General features: G+C 42.8%; 2 protein-coding genes across 2 annotated transcripts; both read left to right on the top strand.

Annotated features, from left to right (window-relative positions):
- Nucleotides 1-3,091: 3,091 nt before the first annotated feature.
- Nucleotides 3,092-18,905, top strand: LOC108145432. Its single transcript, XM_017270854.2, has 4 exons — nt 3,092-3,447; nt 14,314-14,582; nt 14,999-16,774; nt 17,333-18,905. The coding sequence occupies exons 2-4, from the start codon at nt 14,316-14,318 to the stop codon at nt 17,876-17,878; spliced, it is 2,589 nt and encodes an 862-aa protein (XP_017126343.2). The 5' UTR covers nt 3,092-3,447; nt 14,314-14,315; the 3' UTR covers nt 17,879-18,905.
- LOC108145433 (phosphatidylinositol 4-phosphate 5-kinase type-1 alpha) lies at nt 7,257-12,481 on the top strand. Its single transcript, XM_017270855.2, has 2 exons — nt 7,257-7,832; nt 9,465-12,481. Exon 2 carries the CDS (start codon nt 9,488-9,490, stop codon nt 11,897-11,899), a length of 2,412 nt encoding a protein of 803 aa, XP_017126344.2. The 5' UTR covers nt 7,257-7,832; nt 9,465-9,487; the 3' UTR covers nt 11,900-12,481.
- Nucleotides 18,906-22,157: the final 3,252 nt, after the last annotated feature.

Raw genomic sequence — 22,157 nt, 5'->3', positions numbered from 1 at the left:
GTTTTCTTCGCTCTGGGCTCTGCTTTTTCGGGGAGGAAGTCGTGGCATAAGGCACACATCACTGCCAGCGAAAAGAGAGATCAAGGGAAGTACTATGGTACAATATGCGATTGAGCAACGGTACGCTAGCTGATTGCAGTACCTCCTCGATAACAATAAACGATAATCCTGAAGCAATTTATTGAATAATTTACTTAATTTTAATAACTTGCTTGCAATGTGACAATAGGAGCATTAGTTATTGATTTTATTAATGCTGTTTTTAATTTTAGCTATTTAACAAAACATGAAGGCTGCAATTACGCAACACTATGGCTTGTCTTCTTTCCTTTTTCACATCCCATCTGCTGCAGCTAAATCACAGCAACCCTTAGGAAGTGCCCACTGTAGGGCAATTGCAGACTAGCTCGCGCCAAAGACTGGCAGCAGCTGCCCAGAATTCGGGACTCAGACTCAGCCATAGTCTCAGAATCTAAATCTGAATCACAATCCTTGGCAGACGCAGACTCATTCGCCGGCTCAGTCAATGCTCATTCAACTCTGGGGATAATTGCTGCCAAACAAAGTGACATTTCTCCCTGACAATCCTTTGTGCCGCTGCCTGGGATTTGGACTCATTCTTCACCGTCATCTGCAGTCGGAGTTGTGTTTGTGGTTGTAGTTGTAGTTGCAGTCATACTTGTACTTACAGTTGTTGTTGCTGTCATGCCGTGCAAATTCAGGCAGTTCGACAAAACCGACTAAAGGACAGACACAATTTATGTTTGTCGAGCGCAGAAAGGAAATAAAACCACACTGATAAAAGTGCGATGTTGTTTCTAAGATTTAGAAAATATTATTAGGTTTTTTGTATCTAAATTAAAAACATTTTTTTTTTAAATGAAAATAAAACTTTAGTTAAGAATCCCTTTACTGCTGAGGACATTTTATATGCCTAAAGCGTGAAATGGATAACGCTTTTTAATGATAAATAGTAAATTTGAAATTTTTTTAGTAGTATAAATTGTTTATTTATTATTTTAAATCTAAAATCCATATCCTAAAAAAATGCAATTATTATTCTCAAATGAAAAAAAATTTTTTTTTGGATAATGCATTTTTCTGTGTTCTTCTCAGACAGCTGTGCCGGCTGAACTGAGTTGAGCTGAGCTGTGAGGCTCGTGCATTTCGTTAACGTGACAAAAATACATTGATTACATTTTTTAGCTGCACTCGACTCGGAATATGCTTTCTTGGCCCTAGGATCTGGGCTCACGTCCGCACACTTGGCACATTTGTCAGCGCAACGCCGCCATGTAAACATCTTGCACGTAGAATCCGGGTCCTTGTGCATCCCGGTAACATGGTATAAAAAGTACGGAGAACGGAGTCTTCGTGTCGCACAGGGTCTTTGAACTGACAAATTACATTGACAACGAATGGGGGAAATTCCATTCTTGTGCACTCTGAACTCCTTTTGCCCCCAATACAGTCTCTTTTTGTGAGGCTCCACACTGAAAAGTTTGGGGGTCAATGTCATGCCATTTCATATCAATAAAAAAGTTTAGCTCTGCTGTCAACAAACAAATAAAATAAATAAATGTCAATAAAAAGCCAATTCGTTTTTAGTTTTCAACTTGCTGAAAGCTTTTACAACTCACACAATTATCAGTCACATCCGAATATTTAGTCAGTTCAGTTTTTTTTTTGTTGCATAGGAACAGTTAAACGACATTTGTTTTTGTAACTATTTGCATTGAATATCCCAAATATTTATTACTATAATAAAATGTTTACACATGTTTATGTAACGGTTCAATATAATATGTTTATATGTTAATGGTTGTCTATTGTTGATCTATTCTTGTTAACTATTTAGGTATGAATTCTGGGCAAGATAGGCAATCGACCATTATTTGTCCCAGTGCACTTCGTTCATCAGTTGTTTTCGGTTTTAATTTGCTTACTTGGCTTTTTATACCCGCCCACCCCTCCATCTATGCTCATCAACCCAACTGTTTTATCCACTTTCGCAATTTGGAAATTGCTTCAAATTGGCAAAGGCAAAAACAGAAAACACCTCGTGGGCTGCTCTTAATTATTTCTACCGCCTGTGGGCGATCTCTTAAGTCTTTAATAATGTTTGCACCAATTGTTCAATTGCTTAATTGCTGAAGATTGCTCATAATTTCAGAGTTACAAAAGTCGTATTTGTGTCAAATTTCCGTTTTATGAGCCTTGGTCGTTCATGAATGGGCGATATTTACTGGCCCCTTAAAAGTTTAGGTAATCTAATCAGCCCCCTTCGAAGTTAACAAACAAATTTCGAAGCGGAAATACCGAAGGGTTAAAATAGTCGTAGAATGTATTTCCACGATGATAACACCCCTAAGATAGCGCCAAAAATTCGCATTAAATCAGAGAGCAACAATAACAATAGAACCCAATCAAAAAAAAAAAATCTGAATCTCAGGCAGCTGCGCATGCGTAGCAAATACGAGAGAGAGGGGGAGGAGAGATCGCACCTTTGAAATTGCTACCGAACAGCTGGCTAAAAGAGAGTGAGAGAGCGGGTGATAAGAAAGCGAAATAGCAACAAAAACATAAACCACCACCAACTACTACAACAACGAACGCGACAAAGCGAACAATGCTCTTCATTATGCGGAGCGTGTGTACATTATGATTAAACAAACAGAGAGAGAGAGAGAGAGAGTACGAAGAAAGGGAGAGGGAGGATTGCCGGCGAGAGAGTATAGCACACCTCATATGAAAAGTAGCTAAAAAAAAAAGCTGGTTCAAAAATTAAAAAGCTAAACATTAACAAAGCACAAATAATTGTTTCTAACCTTAGATTATATTTCTTAACTGATTCTATTGGAATTCTTAATAAAATATCTTTAACTTTTTGCAGACCTTAGTTGGAATTGTCATAGCACCTTATTTTAAAATAATTATAATTTCTAAATATTAGTGTCTGGCTATAAAAGAGCCTAGCTGGCTGCACTGCCTACCTTGCTCACCCAGGTAATATGACTCCGCCGGCTCTCTGGCTGTGGCTCTGGCCGAGTCGGCCACCCTCCCTTGGAATCGGAAGTCTATAGCCTCCTCATTTCATTTCATTCGACTCCCAGCACTCGAAGAACGCAGACGCGCACGTTGTGATCGTCGCGAGCTACTTCTGTTCGTTTTCGTATTATTCGTTGTCGTATCGTTCGGGCTAACTTGTTTATTAAGTGTCGCATTGTGTTTACCGTTGTGCAGTGTTAAACTATTTACGCTTTGTCTTGTGGGTGCACCACCCCACAACGCCCCACCACCCACTCCACTGTCAAGATTGCGGTGACCAAAAATAATCAAATGACACGTGCTTGAAATATAAATTTTACTATCCATCAGTGGCGAGCAAAGCAACAATAACAGAAGCCAAACTTGGGATTACCTCGGCATTGTTTATACAAGAAAACGGTAAGTTTTGGCCACCATAAACCGCATATGGAATGCCATCAAGACAGATAACTGTTTATTGCCCCCTTTGACCCCAATAAGCTTATCAATAAACACAAATATTTAAGACTACGCATACATACGCCCCTTGTAATTACACATGCTTTAATACACAAACTATAAGTTATTTATTCCTCGCCCATTTATTGAACTCATAACCCAGCTATGCGGCTGTTCTTCCTCATTCTTGGCTATATTGTTTTTATTTTTTTATTTTCGAGGACTTTGCTAAGCTGGGGTTTTATGACTCAGGAGCGTCCCAAAGTCGACAAGCCGCACATTGATTTCTTTTTGCCGTTGTCGCAGTTCGTTGTTTTTTTTTTCGTTTCTGGTGTGGCTTTTCTCTGAATGTTCTTTATAACGTAGATCCCCCCGATGAGTCACTCGAGAGCTTGGGGATACCGAGTGGATACATAACTGCGAGATATATAATTGGGGGCGGCAGTGGGTAAAGGTGACTGATCAGGTTGATGGTGAATGAAATGAGCTTGGGGTGGTGGTGACTAAGCCCTGGGCTTTGGATAACAATAATTGGGTTAGGCAAAGGAAACTGGGTGTGATACATACAGTCGGTATAGTAACATATAAGGCAGCTGTGAATGAATTCCAACGCATAGCAGCCTACAGTTGACATTACAAAAATACTCTCAGGAATTCGTTATAAGACCAGTTTGCATTCTAACGCATTTCCATTTCAAATTAGTTGCTTATTAATTTGTCAAGTATAGCAATTTATTTAAAACAGATAATGAATTTAAAAAAAACTCTGACGAATTGACATTTTAGTTCGTATCCATTATTGATAAATTAACTCTTCTGCTAGTTGTTATAAATAGAATTAGCTTAACGTAATCGTAAATCTATACCAATCTCTCACTCATATAAGCTTTTCCACTTTAGTTTTTAAATTGTGCACCAAAGCGCTATCTTCACTGAAAACCAACTCACTCTTTCGATTAGTTTTTCAATTCTTGGGGTTAATTTAGAATGCCTAAGATAACCACTATGTACGCTGGAATTTATAATGTTAGTCCATCGATTTCAATCAACCGCAATCATAAATGACCAGATTTCCCTAACTCCAGTTTACCCAATCCTAATTGTAATAATCAAGGGAACACCGCATAATTGCACTGATCTAGTTCCAGTTTAAGAGCGGTCTGCGGTTTCGGTTCTGCGGCTGGGATGGCTCCATTAGAGTGCTAAACACTGGCCATTACACCGGTCATCGGGAGAGGTGTTATTAAGGCCTGCTCCCCCGACTTGAGTGTCGAAAGGAAACCAGTCCGGAGTCGGAGTCACTCACCTGTTGCCACTCAGAGATCGATATCGTTGACAATTGGTGTCGATGGCCACAAGAGCAGAAATAACAACAGCGATATGCTGCTACCGTTAGATGGGAAATGCCAAAGCAATGCTGGTTGTCTAATTAAATGGGATTAATGTTTAATGGTTTAGTTTATTGATTTTCCATTGAAGAACAATGATGTGAAATGCCAGAGAACGTGGCAAATGGATAATGCACTAGCGATTCGTTCGCGATTGAAATCGTAATCCATTTGCCAACTCCTTTTGTTTGTGCCGTGTCGGGTTGACATTTGCAACAATGGCAAATTGTATTTAACAGTTTATGGCAAATGGAGAGACTTGAATAATTGCAAGCCTTTAATCCAAAATCATTTCATCTCATTCATCCATATTTTACATAATTAAATGATTGTTCAAAACTGATTTATTATTTAATTGTTTGCCACTCGAACGACAACAATTAATTATGCAATAAAAAATGGGAAATAAATAAATAATAATAAAATTATAATCAGTGCAACAGCTGCCAGTGAGAAAAAGATGGGGCGGGGTGCGGTACGCGAATCAGCAATTAAAATTTATTACGCTTATTTTGCATTTATTCCATTTTAATTTGTCGTTTAAATGTCAAAACTATTAAAATAATTATGGTCGATGGAGGATTACTCAATGGGCGCTTTGGTTTGGCATTTTCCAATCGATTTTGATTTGGTTGGGTCTTAACTTTCGTTTAATTAAGCGGATTTTCGAAAGGGGGAAATTTACCTTCGAACCCCACCCCGCACACCTGTTTTCCAACTTTCCCCCATTGACCTCGTATTCAATTTGTTTGGCTGCTGACCCCATTGAGCCAAGTTCAGTTAACACTTAACCACCCCGCATATTAACTTAATTAAGATGATTAACATTCTCAGTGTAATTTCTGTTTTTCGTTCGCCGCTCTCAATTTTACGATGTAATTTCCAATATATTGACGGTCATTGCGACTTTATAAGCTGACCAGAACTTAACTTTGTTATTCAACTTGCTTCCCTCTCTCTCTCGCCTTTCTTTTGATTTATTTATTATGAAATGCTGTTGATAACGAACCATTATCATATCTCTTAAGCGATATGACAAAGAGTTCCGTTGCTTTCTTTCTTCGTTTTGTGAGTTTGAAATGCATAAATTATGCGCTCCAGCTCTCTTTTGATTTCCAAATTAATTGGCGGATTGTCACACACTTGGGGAATAAACTTTAAATTCTATTTGGCTCGAAACTTGTTTGTTAACAACTCTATTTGGCATTTGCATATGAATTTCGCCTACCTTTTGTGCCTAATTAGCCGGCAAGCCAGCATTTAGATGATTACCCAAGGCACAACGAACTCTCCAATTTAATTTTCACAGCCACGACGATCCTTGGGCTGAATTTAATTTACATCAATTTTTACACTATTCAACACACCCAATTAAGTGCAATTTGTGGCCAGGGCATTCGTAATGAGGCGCACTCATCTCAGCTATTTCTCCTCGCGGAACCGGATTGTTAGCTAAACATTTTTTACATTTCGCCTTCGCCTACTAATGAGAGGCGTCTATTTGAATTACTCATGGCTGGCCATAAATATCGATTAAGGGGCGGTTTTTCAATCAATTTAAGCGGTGTCCGGGGGGCGGGGTAGTGGTAATGAGACCGACGACCAACAAAAAATCCCGTGGTCAAGAGCAGAAGGTCCGGGTCCGGGTCCTAAAATTCTTCCTTGCCGGCTTCGCTTACTAATCCAATTAGAATTACGCCGCCGGCTGGGAAATCGCCTTTGTAGGTGTTCCTAATAAGATTTTCGCTGCTCAGGCGGTTTCCCGTCCACAAAAATTAAATTAATATTTCGTCTACAAATTCAGACATTGTTCTTCCAAAAATAGAAATAAAAAGCGTCGGTTTTTTTTGTCTTTTGTTCGAAAATTACATTTATATATTTGAGTACAAAGCTGAAATGTTAATGGAGACCATTGTTAATCTTCGCCAAAGCTTAAGTAAATTCAAAATTTCTATATAATATATAAAAGTAAAAAAAACACAAATTTTTTAATGAGAAGAAAGTAAATTTTGTCTGAAATATTTTATTCTTATATTATTAAGAAAGTTCTTGTTGAGCTAAAAAACTATTTAAACCAAAGTTGTAGTCTCCAGTGCCTTTCATATCCACCAAGCTTTATAAGCTGTTGTTTCGATTAACTTTAAAACCGTATTTTGTGGTTCAAAAAAATTTTATGGTGGATTTAAAAATTATTTATAGCAAGTGTTCTTTGTGTATTTCCCAACACTGAATTCATCCGCCGATCAGCGAAATTAGGCACTTGGTGGGTAACTTGGATAGACGCAAGCGGTGGCTCAAATAAAAACATCGATGAACCCCGCCAAACATCGATAGGTCCGATAGTTTGAAAATGTCGATGCTATCGACGTTGGAGTCGAATTTTCCCCATCTCTATGCGCGAACGACTCATCAACGAACATTTTTGCTTTTTGCGGACGTATTTTTATTTTTTCCCTGCTTATAAGTTCGCGAAGTGGATAAATCGAAGCGCAAAGGCTGGAAAACCGGGTGAACTTTTCCAGGCCGGCGCGTATTTACCGGTGATCGCTAATTCGAGTTGAAAAATGAGAAAGTGCGGCCGCTTTGAAGTGGAATTCGTCTGTTGCCGCACGACGACGTCATCGCCAGTCACAAATACACACTCGCACACTAATAAATAACCAGGTGTGCATGGAGAATTCAAATTCGTTGGGATCTTTGTAAATTATGAAAGCAATTTATCAAGCGGAAACTGGAAATCGAAAGAGCTGGAAGAAAGGGGAAGCAAAAGGAATAACAACAACATCGACGATAGCGGAAGAGGGAAGGAGAGAGCGCGAGAGATAAACGCGCCTTGATCAACGAATACACAAAGTGAGCGAGACAGAGAGAGAGAGAGAGAACGGCAGAGGACAAATAATTATCTTTTTTGCTGGATATCTTCTGGGCTATTTTGACCTTTGGCAGCCGCATTTCTGTGTAAGTACACTAATTAATATACAAATAAAAAAGCAAAACGCTTTAATTGCAAGCTCATAAACGAAATTAACGAAAACAGTGCCCAAGGCAACAGCAACAGCAACAACAGCCATCTAACAACTCCGGGAAGGTTAACAGCCGCATAACAAAAATGGTTAAGTGGCAATTTCTTAACCCTAGAAGGACTTCTTCGATTTTATGAGGCATATGCAAAATCAATTAAATTTGTGTAACATCTTTGAGCTAATAAACTATTCTAGATGTGCATATTTTTTGTTAGTTTTTTTTTCATATAAGGCTTTAGCAATGGGTATGTAGTGTAGTTTTTATCTGTGAAAGGACGCCCACAAATTCTTGACATTCATTCACTGAATACATTAGCCAAAAACTTTCCGTTATTAACGTATAATTATTGTTGTTTTTGTTTTTTTATTTTATTTGGCCTGTCATGCGTGCGACAAATATTAAAAAAGACACGAGGAAAAGATATATAGGAGATGCCGCCGACATATCCGCCGAGCGACAATCTAAAAATTTACGAAAATAAACACACACGAGCCAGCTGAATGGCCTCCCTCCGCACACCACCCACTTTGGCGCCCCCTTCCACGCCCATGACCATGTTATGGTTTCATTTTCCATTTTTCAAAATTTACCACACACGCAAAATAATGACTTTCCTATAATAATTTTGTGGATTTCGGCCTTAATTGTTTGTGTTTTCAGCAAACGTTTGCCACTCGTTCGTACACAGAGAGAAGTAGTTTGGATTTACCAAGCTATATTTTAATGTAATGCTTATAAACATTGCAGTTCGTACGTAAGGCCAAAATGATCTAATATTTTTTTTTAATTGAAAGTGTTTTTTTTTAATAAGCTTTGAGGTTTTTGAGAAAGTATTTAATAAACTACAAATTACAAAAATATCTCACATTATTAAACAAATTGTGAGCTTAGTTATCACATGGAGATTTATTTTATTTATTGATTGTAAATACTAAGAAGCTTTAAAGTGCCGCTAAAACTGATATGATTTTGTCTAAAAAAAAAATACGCAGCCATGAAAGTTTCTTATATTTTCTCAGTGCAATTGTACGTTTATTTATGCATTTCAAAGTGTCTGCCGGTTATTTAGGATTCCCATATGCAAACAATCAAATTACGGTTCGTCTAACTACCTACCTGTTTGGCTGCATTTTGGATTTTCAAGTGATTGCATACGATTTAATGCAATTGAGTGCGATTTTCTCCGTACTTACAGTTTTGGAGTCCGCAGTTTTGAAGTGACCATGGGCTAATTACTATACCCGATATATGCTCGATGTTTGCCTTGTGGCTGTTGTTGTTTAAGCTGTAGCTGCTCTTCATTGGGTAAACAAAAGATAGGCAAGAAATGTTGATGTGGAAGCAGGTGCTCGCAAGTCTCGAGTTGCTCGCAAGTACATAGTAATACTATGAAATATGTATGTGCAAACGTGACAATTGTTGCCCCTGGCTTAATCGTTTACTCACCCACTCAAGCCCGCTTACTCATCCACAAACACAACCGCAATTTTCCATTTATCGAGCTGCAATTGAAAGCTTTTTGTACTGTTTGAGCGGCACTGCAATAAGTGGTTTTCTCCTCCGCAGAGAGCAGAAATCGTCGGAAGGAAATGGACACCCGGGTTGAGCTGGAGCTGGAGCCAGTTGGCAAGCAGAAGGAGCTGCCGAAGGATCAGCAGGAGGATGAGAGCGAATCGCAGGAAAACCAGCTGGAGCCGGAGCAGAAGAGCCTGCTCACGCCGGTGAAGATAAGCCTTCCCTCCTCCGGAAGTCCCGCCGTTCAGGATCTGGAGGCCACGGCCAGGACGCCGCCTCCGATGAGCATGCAGCCGGGTACATCGCGACAGCTCTTCAGGGACGCCGCCCTGGCCCACGGCGGTCAGGAGACCACAGCCCTGCTGCAGCAGGAGCTGAACAACATAGCCGCCACTCAGACGCCTGCTGCGAAGCTCAGAAGTGCCAGCTCCACGCTGGATGCCAGTGTTTCCCGGAACCCCTCCACCACCGGGGGCAAGCACGAGAAGAAGCTCGGCCATCGCAGAGTGGCGGAGGGTGGCGAGGTGACCTACAAGAAGATCCAGTCCAAGCAGATCATGGGCTCCATACAGCTGGGCATCCAGCACACGGTGGGCAGCCTGGCCAGCAAGCCGAAGCGGGATCTGCTGATGAACGACTTCTGGGAAATGGAAACCATTTCGTTTCCCCCAGATGGTTCCTCCATAACACCTGCCCATCACTACAGCGACTTCCGCTTCAAGGTCTACGCACCCATTGCTTTTCGCTACTTCCGGGACCTGTTTGGGATCGCACCAGACGACTTCCTCATGTCCATGTGTGCCTCTCCCCTGGTGGAGCTCTCAAATCCAGGAGCCTCTGGCTCCATATTCTATCTGACGACCGACGACGAGTTCATTATCAAGACGGTGCAGAAGAAGGAGTGTGAGTTCCTGCAGAAACTGCTGCCCGGCTACTACATGAACCTCTCGCAGAACCCGCGAACGCTGCTGCCCAAGTTCTTCGGACTGTATTGCTTCCACTACAACTCGAAGAACGTGCGGCTGGTGGCCATGAACAATCTGCTGCCGTCGGATATCAAGATGCACTGCAAGTACGACCTCAAGGGCTCGTCCTTCCGCCGCAAGGCCTCCAAGGCGGAGCGACAGAAGGCGAGTCCCACGTTCAAGGACCTCGACTTTGCCGAACACCATCCGAACGGCATATTCCTGGAGACGGACAAGTACAATGCGCTGATGAGCACCATCAGGCGAGACTGCATGGTGCTGGAGAGTTTCCAGATCATGGACTACTCGCTGCTGGTGGGCATTCACAATCTGGATTTGGCCGCCAAGGAGAAGCGCGAGGAGCGGATCCTAAATGCGCGAGCCAAGCTGCAGCGCAAGGAGAGCGCCGCCCAGGGCCCCGCCTCCCTAAATCCGGATGATGATGCTCCGGAAGCGGACCAGAATCAGCTCCATGCGGTGGCCTCCTACGCCTCCATTCCGGGCACTTCGACTGGAGCTGCCTTGAATCGCACACGCAGTATGAATCGCCAGCGTTTGGTGGCTCATTCCACGGCCCTGGAATCCATCACAGCTGATATGGATGTGCCGCTGGAGGAGGACGAGGATGTGCCCGCTGGCGGCATACCGGCTCGGTCCGAAAACGACGAAAGGTTGATCCTCTACATCGGCATCATTGACATTTTGCAGTCGTACCGCTTGGAGAAGAAGCTGGAGCACACGTTCAAGAGCATCCTGTACAACGGGGACACGGTGTCCGTGTGCCGACCCTCATTCTACGCCAAGCGCTTCCAGGACGCCATGGGCAAGCAGGTGTTCAAGAAGACGCCCACATTTCCACTGAAACATTCCCCCTCCAAGCGCAAGACCTCGACCTCCATGCTGCGTTCGCCCGCCTCGCGACTTCCACTGCTGAGCACCCCGACCGGTGGCCGCCAGCCGATCATGACGCTCTCGGGGATGTCGACACCGCCGCCAGCCTTCGACGACATCTCCGAGGAGGACATAACCGCCGCCTCCACCAACACTTTGCAGCAGCAGCAGCAGCAGCAGCTGCAGCAGAGGAGCAGCAGCAGCCAGACGAACAACAACCAGGGCGAGTCGGAGGTGGTCACCAGGGGAGGGAGCAGCACGACGGGCGGCAGCGGGGAGCCGAGCAGCACCTATCACACCCAGTACTCCTACGACGGCTCTGGCCGGACGGGCAGTGCCCTGACCAGCGACTACAGCGACGACGAGTCCACGGGCACGGATCTGGGTGGATCCCGGTCGCCGCAGCACCGCACCCACCGGCTGACCAAGACGAGCGTTCAGGTCACGACGGTGGGCTACGTGGAGGACGGGAACGCGCTGCCGCCGGCGTCCGGCACAGATGTGGTGCACGCAGATGTCAACGGCAAGGCCACCATGACGACCACCACCCTGATGACGACCACAAAGACGGCTCACATCCAGGCGCCCAGCTACACGTCCACGCTCGTGCTCAACGATTTGCCGCGATGATTTTCTGAGCGGGATTCGGGGCATCAAGTTATCCGAGGACGTGGGATGTGTATAGCCCGTGTGTGTGTGTGTGTCTGCAAGGTGTAAATGCCACTCCCCCTTGAAAAAAACAAACCAAAAACGAAAAGAATACTGAAAACGAGCTCGTTTATCTTGATTAAACACAAAAACCAAAAGCGAATACGTATTCGATATTAAAATTTATGTGGCGCCCCTGCTAATTGACTGCCAACCAGACACGCCCCCTCACACACACACACACACAAACACCCACAAACACACACACCTGCATATAGGGGGAAAACCCCCGTCTACTAAAATTGTAATTATTATTTCGCTTCTTTTTGGTTGTAATTTGGACTTTTGTGAGTGTGGCCTTAAAGTTTGTTTTAATTATTGAAATTATTGTGCACAAGAAACGAAGAACTACTCAATCGAAATTGGGACAATGCTTGGAGAAAAGACGAAGTGTGAACTCAACTATTGTCTATATGTGTATGTTGCTGTATTATAAAGTGCGTTTACGTATTCTAAGATGCTCATGTAAATAACGGAACGAGAATAAATATATACCGATTTAAATTGGCGGGACGTGCGTTGGGGGGGCGGGCGTTTGGCAGGCGGTGACACTTATTGGAGCTTTTTCTGCGGCTGACCATAAATCACTTAATGATTTTCAATGTTGCTATTAAGTGTCGTTAATTTTTATCGCCTTGCTGCATTGTTAAGCCCTTTTCAGCCAGCCAGCGTCAATTGTGCAATATTTATTGTGCAACCGAAAGGATTTTGCCGAGGACTGAGCCCGGGGTTCGCGATTTAAACGGAGGATGGCCTGGCAGAGCTCTCCATTAATTAGCCCGTGTCCTAGGGACAGTGGTTTTAATTTGTGTACCCTGTAATTCGGGATTGCGATGGGGGTAGAATGGCCAGCTCATGAAATGCAGTTAACGTATTTTAAATGGGGGTACTTTATGCTCAATAGTCCGGATGAAAAAACACATGTATAACATTGTTAAAGTAAATTATTAAATACTTACCTTTCAGAGACGTTTTTATTGTTAGCAGTTTTTTAAGACTAAAACATTTACTAATAAAATCAGAGAGCACAGAACCAAATCCTCTATTCGAAACCAAACGATTTACGAAACTAAACCGCTCAAAAACAATATTATTGTAAAATGCGTTAGAATCGTTAAAAATTGCATTATTAAACTGTGAATGAGCCGCAAATATTTGTTGGTATTTATAGGCGGTCATTTTGTACTAATTGAATACAATTTTAATTAATTGCTTAATGAGTTCAATAAATATGTGTGTTGCAATGTGTGAGTGTTATTATGTGCGAAAGTAGTGGAATAAAAAATGTTCCGTCGTTTATTTGTTTCATTTTGTTTACTTGAAAGCAGCACTTTGTCAATATTTGCTCGGCAGGGGAAGGCCAGTTGACCAAAGGCCATTTGGGGGCTAAAAAAGAGAGGGGTCAGAGTTCACTGGGCGTGCATAACTGCAAAATAAACTCCCCCCCCCACTCATGCATAACATAAATAGTTGCTGGTGGCACACCAACAAGTGCACTCCCCATTTATTCTCTGTATGGTATATTATGTAATTATGGTGAAAAACAAAGTTTAATAAATATGTAAACGGCAAAGTGCAAAAACCACGCAAAATTAAACAAAATAAAACACGAGTTCGGTTTGCGATGTCACACGAAAATTGTTTTGCAGCATAATTAGTTTATTCCATTTGCATAATAGAGCCCCAAAATGTTTTGTTCATGCCGCATACCCCCCCTAGAAAATCATTTGCATTTTCAGTAACATCGGGCAGGTGGCCGCCCTTCTCTACAGTTGCCTGTAACTCAACAGATTTGGTCTGTGAAATCTGCATAAATGGCCACAATTTGGGGCATTCACATCAATTATTTAGAAATTATTGCACAGTAATGTATACTGGGCCATATGCCAAATGTCATTTTGATGGCCCCCAAACTTGAGGCTCAAGCTGTGCGCTCCTTAAATTACTGCAAAACGAAATTGTCAACTGAAAATCCATTTTTCTACAAGGTCGGGAAAGAAGGACAGAATATATACATACATATAGTGTGTACAATACATTTCATTGATTAAAATAATGATTTGTATCGTTGGGCGGAAATTTAATTTTTTCGTAACGGATATTAAGCCAATGTTCAGGCATGTGTGTGTGCAGTGCCCCTCCCACTTTCCGCCCATGTTACGGGGCGAATGACCCCGGAATAACCCGGGGGAGAAATACGGGTATTGGCAATGAATCCAGTCCAGCCAAGCGGCAATTGCATTAAATTTAATGAATTTAAGCCTGTTAAACGAATGATTCCAATTTGTTTAAATGATGGACACCACTGATTGCCCGTTTCTGTTTCTCCATTCCAGGCATGTCCTTTCAGCGCAGCTACAGCAAGGTCTGGTGGGGCTCGGAGCAGTCCTCCTCCCTGACCAGCGGTGGTTTCTATTCGAGCTTCAACGGCGGCAGCAGCAGCAGCAGCAGCAGCAGCTCCACCACCAGTAATTTCACCCCTAGGCAGCCCACTTCCCTCGGCCCCCTGGGCAATCTATCCTGCATCCAGGAGGTGGAGGACGAGCAGAACACCTCAAAGCTATCCTGGCACAAGCACGATAGTCCAGGCAGTCTACGCAGTCAGGTAAGCATTTTATTTGGGGCTACTCAATACGGAGCACGAGAGAGGCATTATAATTTTGAACAACCGTTGGGAACTCAATGATTTAGATAGCTCAAGTTAGATTGCAAACTAAAAGTGACCTTTGTGTTTGTTTATTGTTTATTTAATTTCGAACTTGAAAATTTTAGGGCATATAAATTATTAAGTGAAAAATATTAGATTTATGTTAGTTCCTACTTGATTTAAATGCATTCACTATGTATTTTTTTTTTAATAAAACGAATTCAATTTCGTTAAAGAATTTATTTATTTCGACCAATTAAACAAATTTAATTTACTGAGAGTATGATATAGAGAAGTTATAGAATTAGCAAATTATTTATATTTATTTATTTCGACAACTAATAGTATTATATTTTATTCTGTGTTCTTTTAAGGATTCGGGCTTTTCGGACAATGAGGAATCGCATCAGCTGCAGCATCCGCATCAGGAATCGCCGCATTCGCCGAAATCGGACAAGCAACAAACGCCCACGGCCACGCCCACATCCGTACATTCGGTGGCCACGCCCCCCACGGTGGTGCGCCGGGTGGGCAACTCCTCGTTCTACTCACCTCTGGTCAGTGTTACGCGGCGCATTTCCTTCAGCAGCGGCCAGATTACGCCCAAGGCGAAATCCGGAGACGAGGATGCAGCGGACGCGGAGCTGGAGGCCAGCCGTAGCCGCCTGTTCGAGCAGCTCGACAGCATGAAACTGGACGATGAGGCGGCAGCCGAGGAGGAGCAGGATTCGCCACCACGTCCGGCCATAAGACGCCGCCGGCGACTGATGCGGAAAATCAAACCGGAACCGGAAGAGGCTTCGGCAAGTGAGGAGGAAGTGGCAACAGCGCCACCACCTCCGCCTCCGCCGTACAATAACGAAACTGTTTACTTGGGCGAGGCGCCACCGCCCTACAACAACGAGACAGTGACCTTTGGATCCACCGAACAGGATGAAACCCTTCAGTTGCAACCATCTCCCTTGCGAGTGAGGGCTTTGAGGTTCACAGCCAGTACCAGTACGCCCAAGAGTGGATCGAAGATAGCGAAGAAGTCGAAGAAGCACCCGGAACCGGTGGTCAGTTGGATGACGGAGCAGCGTTGGGCCGGCGAACCGGAGGTGATGTGCACCCTGCAGCACAAGTCCATTGCCCAGGAGGCGTACAAGAACAACACGATCACCACGAGTACCGTTTGCAAGCTGGTCAGGCAGCTGCAGCAACAGGCCCTTTCGCTCCAGGGGCACTTCGAGCGCAGCGAGCGGGTGCTCAGCGGACTGCAGGCCAGTTCTCTGCCAGAAGCCCTCGCCGGAGCCACCCAACTGCTGTCCCATCTGGACGACTTCACCAGCACGCTGGAGCGTCGGGGTGTCTTCTTCAACGATGCGCGGATCGAAAGGAGACGCTTCGAGCAACACTTGGAGCAAATTCGCACGGTGAGCAAGGACACGAGGTACTCGCTGGAGCGACAGCACTACATCAATCTGGAGTCGCTGCTCGACGATGTGCAGCTGCTGAAGAGGCACACTCTGATCACCCTGCGACTGATCTTCGAGCGGCTGGTTCGTGTCCTGGTGGTCAGCATCGAGCAGAGTCGGGACGATCTCCTGCTGAGGGCCAACATCAACTGGGTGGCCACACTGATGAACATTGACTATGACGGATTTGCCTCCCTGTCCGACGCCTTCGTCCAGAACGAGGCAGTGCGAACCCTGCTGGTTGTGGTGCTGGATCACAAGCAGAGTTCCGTGCGGGCCTTGGCACTCCGAGCGCTGGCCACTTTGTGCTGTGCTCCCCAAGCCATCAATCAGCTGGGCAGTTGTGGGGGCATCGACATTGTCAGGGACATCCTGCAGGTGGAGTCCGCCGGCGAGCGGGGAGCCATTGAGCGAAGGGAGGCCGTGTCCCTGCTGGCCCAGATCACGGCCGCCTGGCACGGACCGGAGCACCGAGTGCCCGGCCTGAGGGATTGCTCTGAGAGCCTGGTGGCCGGACTGGCCGCCCTCTTGCAGCCGGAGTGCTGTACACAGACCCTCCTCCTCTGCGCCGCTGCCCTCAACAATCTGAGTCGGATGGAGGTCACTTCGCACTACTCCATCATGTCCAACGAGGCCATCTTCCGACTAATCGACACCCTGGAACACCAGAGCTGCGCCAGTGTTTTCCTCTACGTAAGTATCTATCACATTAATATTGTTAGTTAGCTACCATTTTTATTTTAAGTATCTACCACATTATGTAACATTCCATTTCTATTTTATTCAACACATTGAAATATAAGCATGTATATCCTTCTGATTAAACATATATATATATACATTATAGCTGGATCAAATTTATTAAAATCATTTAGCTTGAGTTCAACTCAATAACTTTGTATGCTTAACACATTTTTGTGGCAATTTTGACATCAAATACCCTCAGTTTCTTCTTACAAAACCTATGAAATATATTTTTGCGTCGGAAATAAAAGGGCGAACCTGACCTTGGTGGGATTCCACCCGGATCGATTTCCTGCAATTTTTCGGGCAATTTTATTGAAAGCTTCTCGGGCGCTGGCTCGTAAAATTTATTTGTGCATTTGCAAAGCAATTTTTTCTCAATCTTGGCCACGATTTTTCATTCCCCAATATATATGTATACACACACACACACAAGCCAGACCACTTTGAGATGCTTATTTTTTGCTCATCAACTTTTCCCCCCTCTGTTTTATTTCATCCGCACAGGAGCAGATCGTTGGGATGCTGCACAACATGTCGCTGAACAAGAAGTGCCACAGCCACTTGGCCAACGGCATCATCATAAATTTCATCACGTCCGTGTACCAAACGGAATTCTACAAGACCTACGGCTCACGTGCGGAGAGCGATGCCCAGCGCCGCAGCATCAAGACCATCCTCCACACGCTGACGCGCCTGGCCAGCGATTCGCCCACCCTCGGAGCGGAGCTCCTGGAGCAGTGGCATCTCCCTGATCTGCTGCGCCAGTCGCTGGCCCTCAAGCCCTCCTCCAGTTCTCCGCTTCAGCACCTGGACAGCAGTTACGGCGGGGACATATCCCACTTGGCTCGTCAACTGCTCGGCGTCCACCGGCAGGAACAACAGCTGCTGGCCACTCCCACGCCAGCGGGATCCTTTTCCAGTGGTCACCAGACGCCCGAGGCCCAGACCCAGACCAGCTCCAGCTCCAGCTCCAGCAGCAAAAGCAAGGCCAAATCGTCCTCGTCGTCGCTTCTCAAATTCAATTTAACACGTCAGGAGAGTTTCGTCTAGTTTTCACCACCTGCGGGGTAGGGGATTCGCAAAGATAGACACCAGAGCTACACAGAGAAAATTAAATAGCTTATTAGCACCAGTTTCACAATGTCAATATAATTAATATCAAGTTAATCCAAAACTCTATCTAATTTGTGTATACCAAAAATATAATATGTCATATTTATTTTTCAAATAATAGTTATTATTATATTAATATATAAATCCTTCATGTTAAATATTAGTCAAGCAACATGCTTTGATTGCCTAAAAAGAATTGTATTCCAAAACAAATATTTTTGCGATTTGTTTGTGAGATATATATGAAGTGCTTTGTCATATTGTTTAAAATTGATAGTTTCTCTCTGTGTGGTCACGTTTTGCGACCGGACACAAACCGGAAACTCAGACGTGCGTCAAGTGTTATTACTTTGTCTAGAATGTTGCGTGACCCGTTTGGACTCGCTCTGCCTCTCGGTTTGAACCTCATCCTTGCTGCTGGATGTAAACGAAGTAATTTTTATATTTCCACTCAGGCAAACAAATCAAACGGAGAGGCGGAGCTAGGAGCTAAATAAATAGAAACACAATTTTTGTTTACCTTGTTTTTTGTTGTTGCCGAGGCAACTTTTGGTATTCTTGTGTGCTTGTAACAAAAATGCTCTTAAAGTTCTTTTTCATTCGGCAGCCAGATTTGTTTCATATTTTATTCAAAGCAAATGCAACTTTTGACATTTTGCATTCCCATTGTAAATATTTCTCCAAAAATCCTGAAGTTTACCCCATACGGCTGGCAACTTAAAAACCAAAAATTCCTTAGCTGTAGGAGAGAAGTCCTTTGTGCCAAATGAAATGAGAAAAGAAATTCAAACAATTTATCTGTTTTGTACTTAAAGCAATTGTATTGCATAACATTGTATTATAAATGTATGAATGTATTTACGCTTTCCTTTGCTGTTTGGAGCTATGCTTAAGTTTATTATAAGATTATTAAATACACATTATTATGTCGCTGGAATAAACCATTGATGTGTTAAAATAAAAATCGTATTTTTTAATATATTTATTTAAAGTGGTTAATTTACTTTTGAGTAATAGTACAAACTATAATTTATTGTTCAGAATGGAACTTAAAGGGGCAGCTAAGATTGAAAAAGAGAAAGACGAATTCTCCTTAATTAAATGCAAGGCTACTTACAAAAAGGTAATAATAATTTAATATCTTTTCATATTCACATTTAACGCCATTGAGCTCCTTTTCGAACAAACCAAAATAAAATCGCTGTGTCAAAATTATTTCTAATGAATGCTATGAACTGTGATTTGTTGAAATCAACAAAGTTATCAACTTTGTTTTCTGTGCATAAGAACTGGTATGAAGTAATGCCTCAAACGCACATATTATACTATAATAACAAGGTATTACTCGAATATTCTGTGCTATACTCAAATGTGTTATGTTTTCCCTAACTAGCCTGGACCACAGTAGTCCTTTTGTGCACAGCATTAAATGTGTTTCGTAGCAGTAGAACAAGCATACTTTTGCTAGACATACTTTCAATGTTATCCCTCGCATGCTTTTCCTCATCTCGCACATTTTCTTTTCCACACTGCCTTTCGACAGCAGTTCAGTGGCTATTCGAGTACAGGCTCAGTTGGAATGAAAATATACAAAAGTAAACACTGCACTGATCACCATTTTGGCGTGCAAATCCACAGATACCCACAGACACTGGCATTTACACACGTTGTCGAGCAGGGGTTTCGGAGCTTTGTGTGTGAGGGTGTATGTGGGTGCTTGAGTGGCAAGAGACTTTTAAATTAAATCTGGGATCTCATGGTTTATTCAACCAAACCAAACCAAAATAAACCAAGTTTCATTAGAAATGAATCCAATAGTAAACATTGTGAAAAGTCGCAATGGGTTCAATACATTTAAAGTTGAAATAAAATAATTTCCTTTTAGCGTACCATTTAACACTTACCACTCCCATTAAAAAAATGTTTTTATAGAGGTATATTTTCCTTGTTGACTATTAATTTAGTAATAAAATTATTTAATCATATATTGTATTGCTTAACAGTTTGTCATTTTAGTAATTTTGTTGGTTTTATTTATGCGCCAAAATTAAAATTTAATTTCGCCCCATATTTTAGAATAAACATATAATGATTGTATATTAATATATGTATAATACTAGAATATATTTCAAACAATTTGGCTGCAAAATAAAAATGTTTTATCCGTGCCACACAACTGAACCAATTCGAATCACACTGTCGATTTAAATATCGAAAGGAGGAGGAAACTATTCATAATGGACAGCTGAAATGTATGCTATGCAAAATGCTTTGGCCAGGCTAGGATGTCAAAAAGCATAGCTCTATATCCTGTTGAGTCGTGTCCTTTTATCCCCATTTCCTCGTCGCCCTGTCGATATCCGAATCAGTCGTAAACAAGTTCTTCAGAGAAGATTGAAGTTTTATAATGTTGGGATATTTTGCATGGCTGAGCCAGGAATGAGAGAAGATGCCTTGCCATTCGTGACGTGAATGGGCGAGTATGAGTGCGAGTTCCCATTGAAGTGCCCCAAGTCAGGAGAATCTCGTGTCCTGGCATCGCGTGTGTGTGTGTGTGTGTGTTTGTCGGGTTTGTGGGGTTTGTTTGCGGCATGCGGCATGCGGAATGCCCGGCTCTGATCCAAAGTGTTGCGGCATTTGATGCCTTCCCATATCTTTGTGTCGCTGGCTGTCTATGTGTGTGAGCGTATTATGACAAGTATGGCTGACATTTGTAAAGAAAAAAGGATCTCAACCAGAGGTGCACACAAGAGCTAAGAAATGGCAAGGAACCAAAACTTTTTGAGTGGAATTTTTTGCACTTTTATTCTCACTTGATAAATGCATTTTTTTTTAAGAGACTCTACTGAAACTAAAACTAGAATAAGCTTTACTCAAAACGCTTTTTTTTAAGTGAAAGTTAATTTAAAAGCAGCGACCAAATAGTAACTTATAGTTATAACAATTATAAAAGTAAAAGCTTAAGGAAAGAACACGCTTTAATAACTAATAATCCTTAACTTCGATATGGAAAATACAAAAACAATTAAGGTCCTAAGCGTTTTGCTTAAAGTGAAGTTGGTTTGAATAAATTTATTTTGAAATTGTAGTATTTTTAATAAAGCTTTTATAATTCTTTTGTTTTAACTGGAATACCCGCTTTCCCAAAAACAAAATAAGTATAGTATTATCCCATGAGCTTTACGTGATCATCTCTAGTGTTCAGGAAATCGGGAACGACCCATTGACCTCGGCTGCAGTCTAACGCTCGTTTATCGTGCCCGGCTTATCTATGTGTGTATTTTGTAGGTGAGTAGTGTAGGGGGTGTGAGATTGGTGAGTGGTGGTTGTGGCACAAACACAAGCACTGCTTTCATGATTTTTATGGCATTTGTTGCCGGTGCAGGAAGTGCCTTTAGTGATTTCCGCATGTGGCCGCCGCCTCGGCCCTGTTTACACAGCGAGCATATTGCGGTTGACACATTTTGTGCGTTTATGTTTTTGAAATGTGTTCGCTTTTCCCTCTTTTCTTCGCCGTTTTCCTTGTCCCAGAGACTTTAAAGTGCCCAGGCACCAGCAGCCATCCAGGAATAAAAATGCTTCAGACAAATGCCATGAAAAATGCATGGCCGGAGGGAAAGCTCGTGGAAAGGGAAAGGAAAAGGAAAACACGTGTGCAAAAGGACGGGAAGGCTGGCAAGTGAAGCGTAAACAAACGATTTCTGACAAAAAACAAAAACTAAGGACTAAATTGTTTGCGGGCAGACACTGCCTGTAAGTAGGGCGGAGCTGGCGAAGTGGGAACTAGTCCTTGTGTCATAATTAGGGCCTTTGCACGTGCTCTGGGCGGCAACGCGACGATAACAGTTGGCCAAAACTTTCCTGACTACTATCAACAGCTAAAAGCGTTAAAAGTTGCCAGTTGGGCGAAAGTTGCACCTCCGAAGCGCCGACGGTGCAACAATGATGGTGCAACAACGGCAATCGGCCGGAGAAAACTCCCTTCCGAGTGTCACAACTGTGGCAGCACAACGACGCCAAGTTACCCTGACAGCTTTCACAAAGTCTCTAGGCTTTCAATCAAAAATTACTCATTTTTAGTACCTATATAAATTATTTAGTAATGAATTACAATATTAATGAAAGCTACGTAGTTAAGCTAATTATTTTTATGAAATTAGGTGTGACTTAAGGAAAAGTCTGCCCCATAAAGAAAATTATGATATTTGCATATCCA

The sequence above is a fragment of the Drosophila elegans genome, unplaced genomic scaffold (assembly GCF_018152505.1).
Source record: "Drosophila elegans isolate 14027-0461.03 unplaced genomic scaffold, ASM1815250v1 contig_520, whole genome shotgun sequence".
Classification (NCBI taxonomy): domain Eukaryota; kingdom Metazoa; phylum Arthropoda; class Insecta; order Diptera; family Drosophilidae; genus Drosophila; species Drosophila elegans.
The sequence above is the reverse complement of the archived record's forward strand: the minus strand, read 5'-3'. Positions and strand labels throughout refer to the sequence as shown.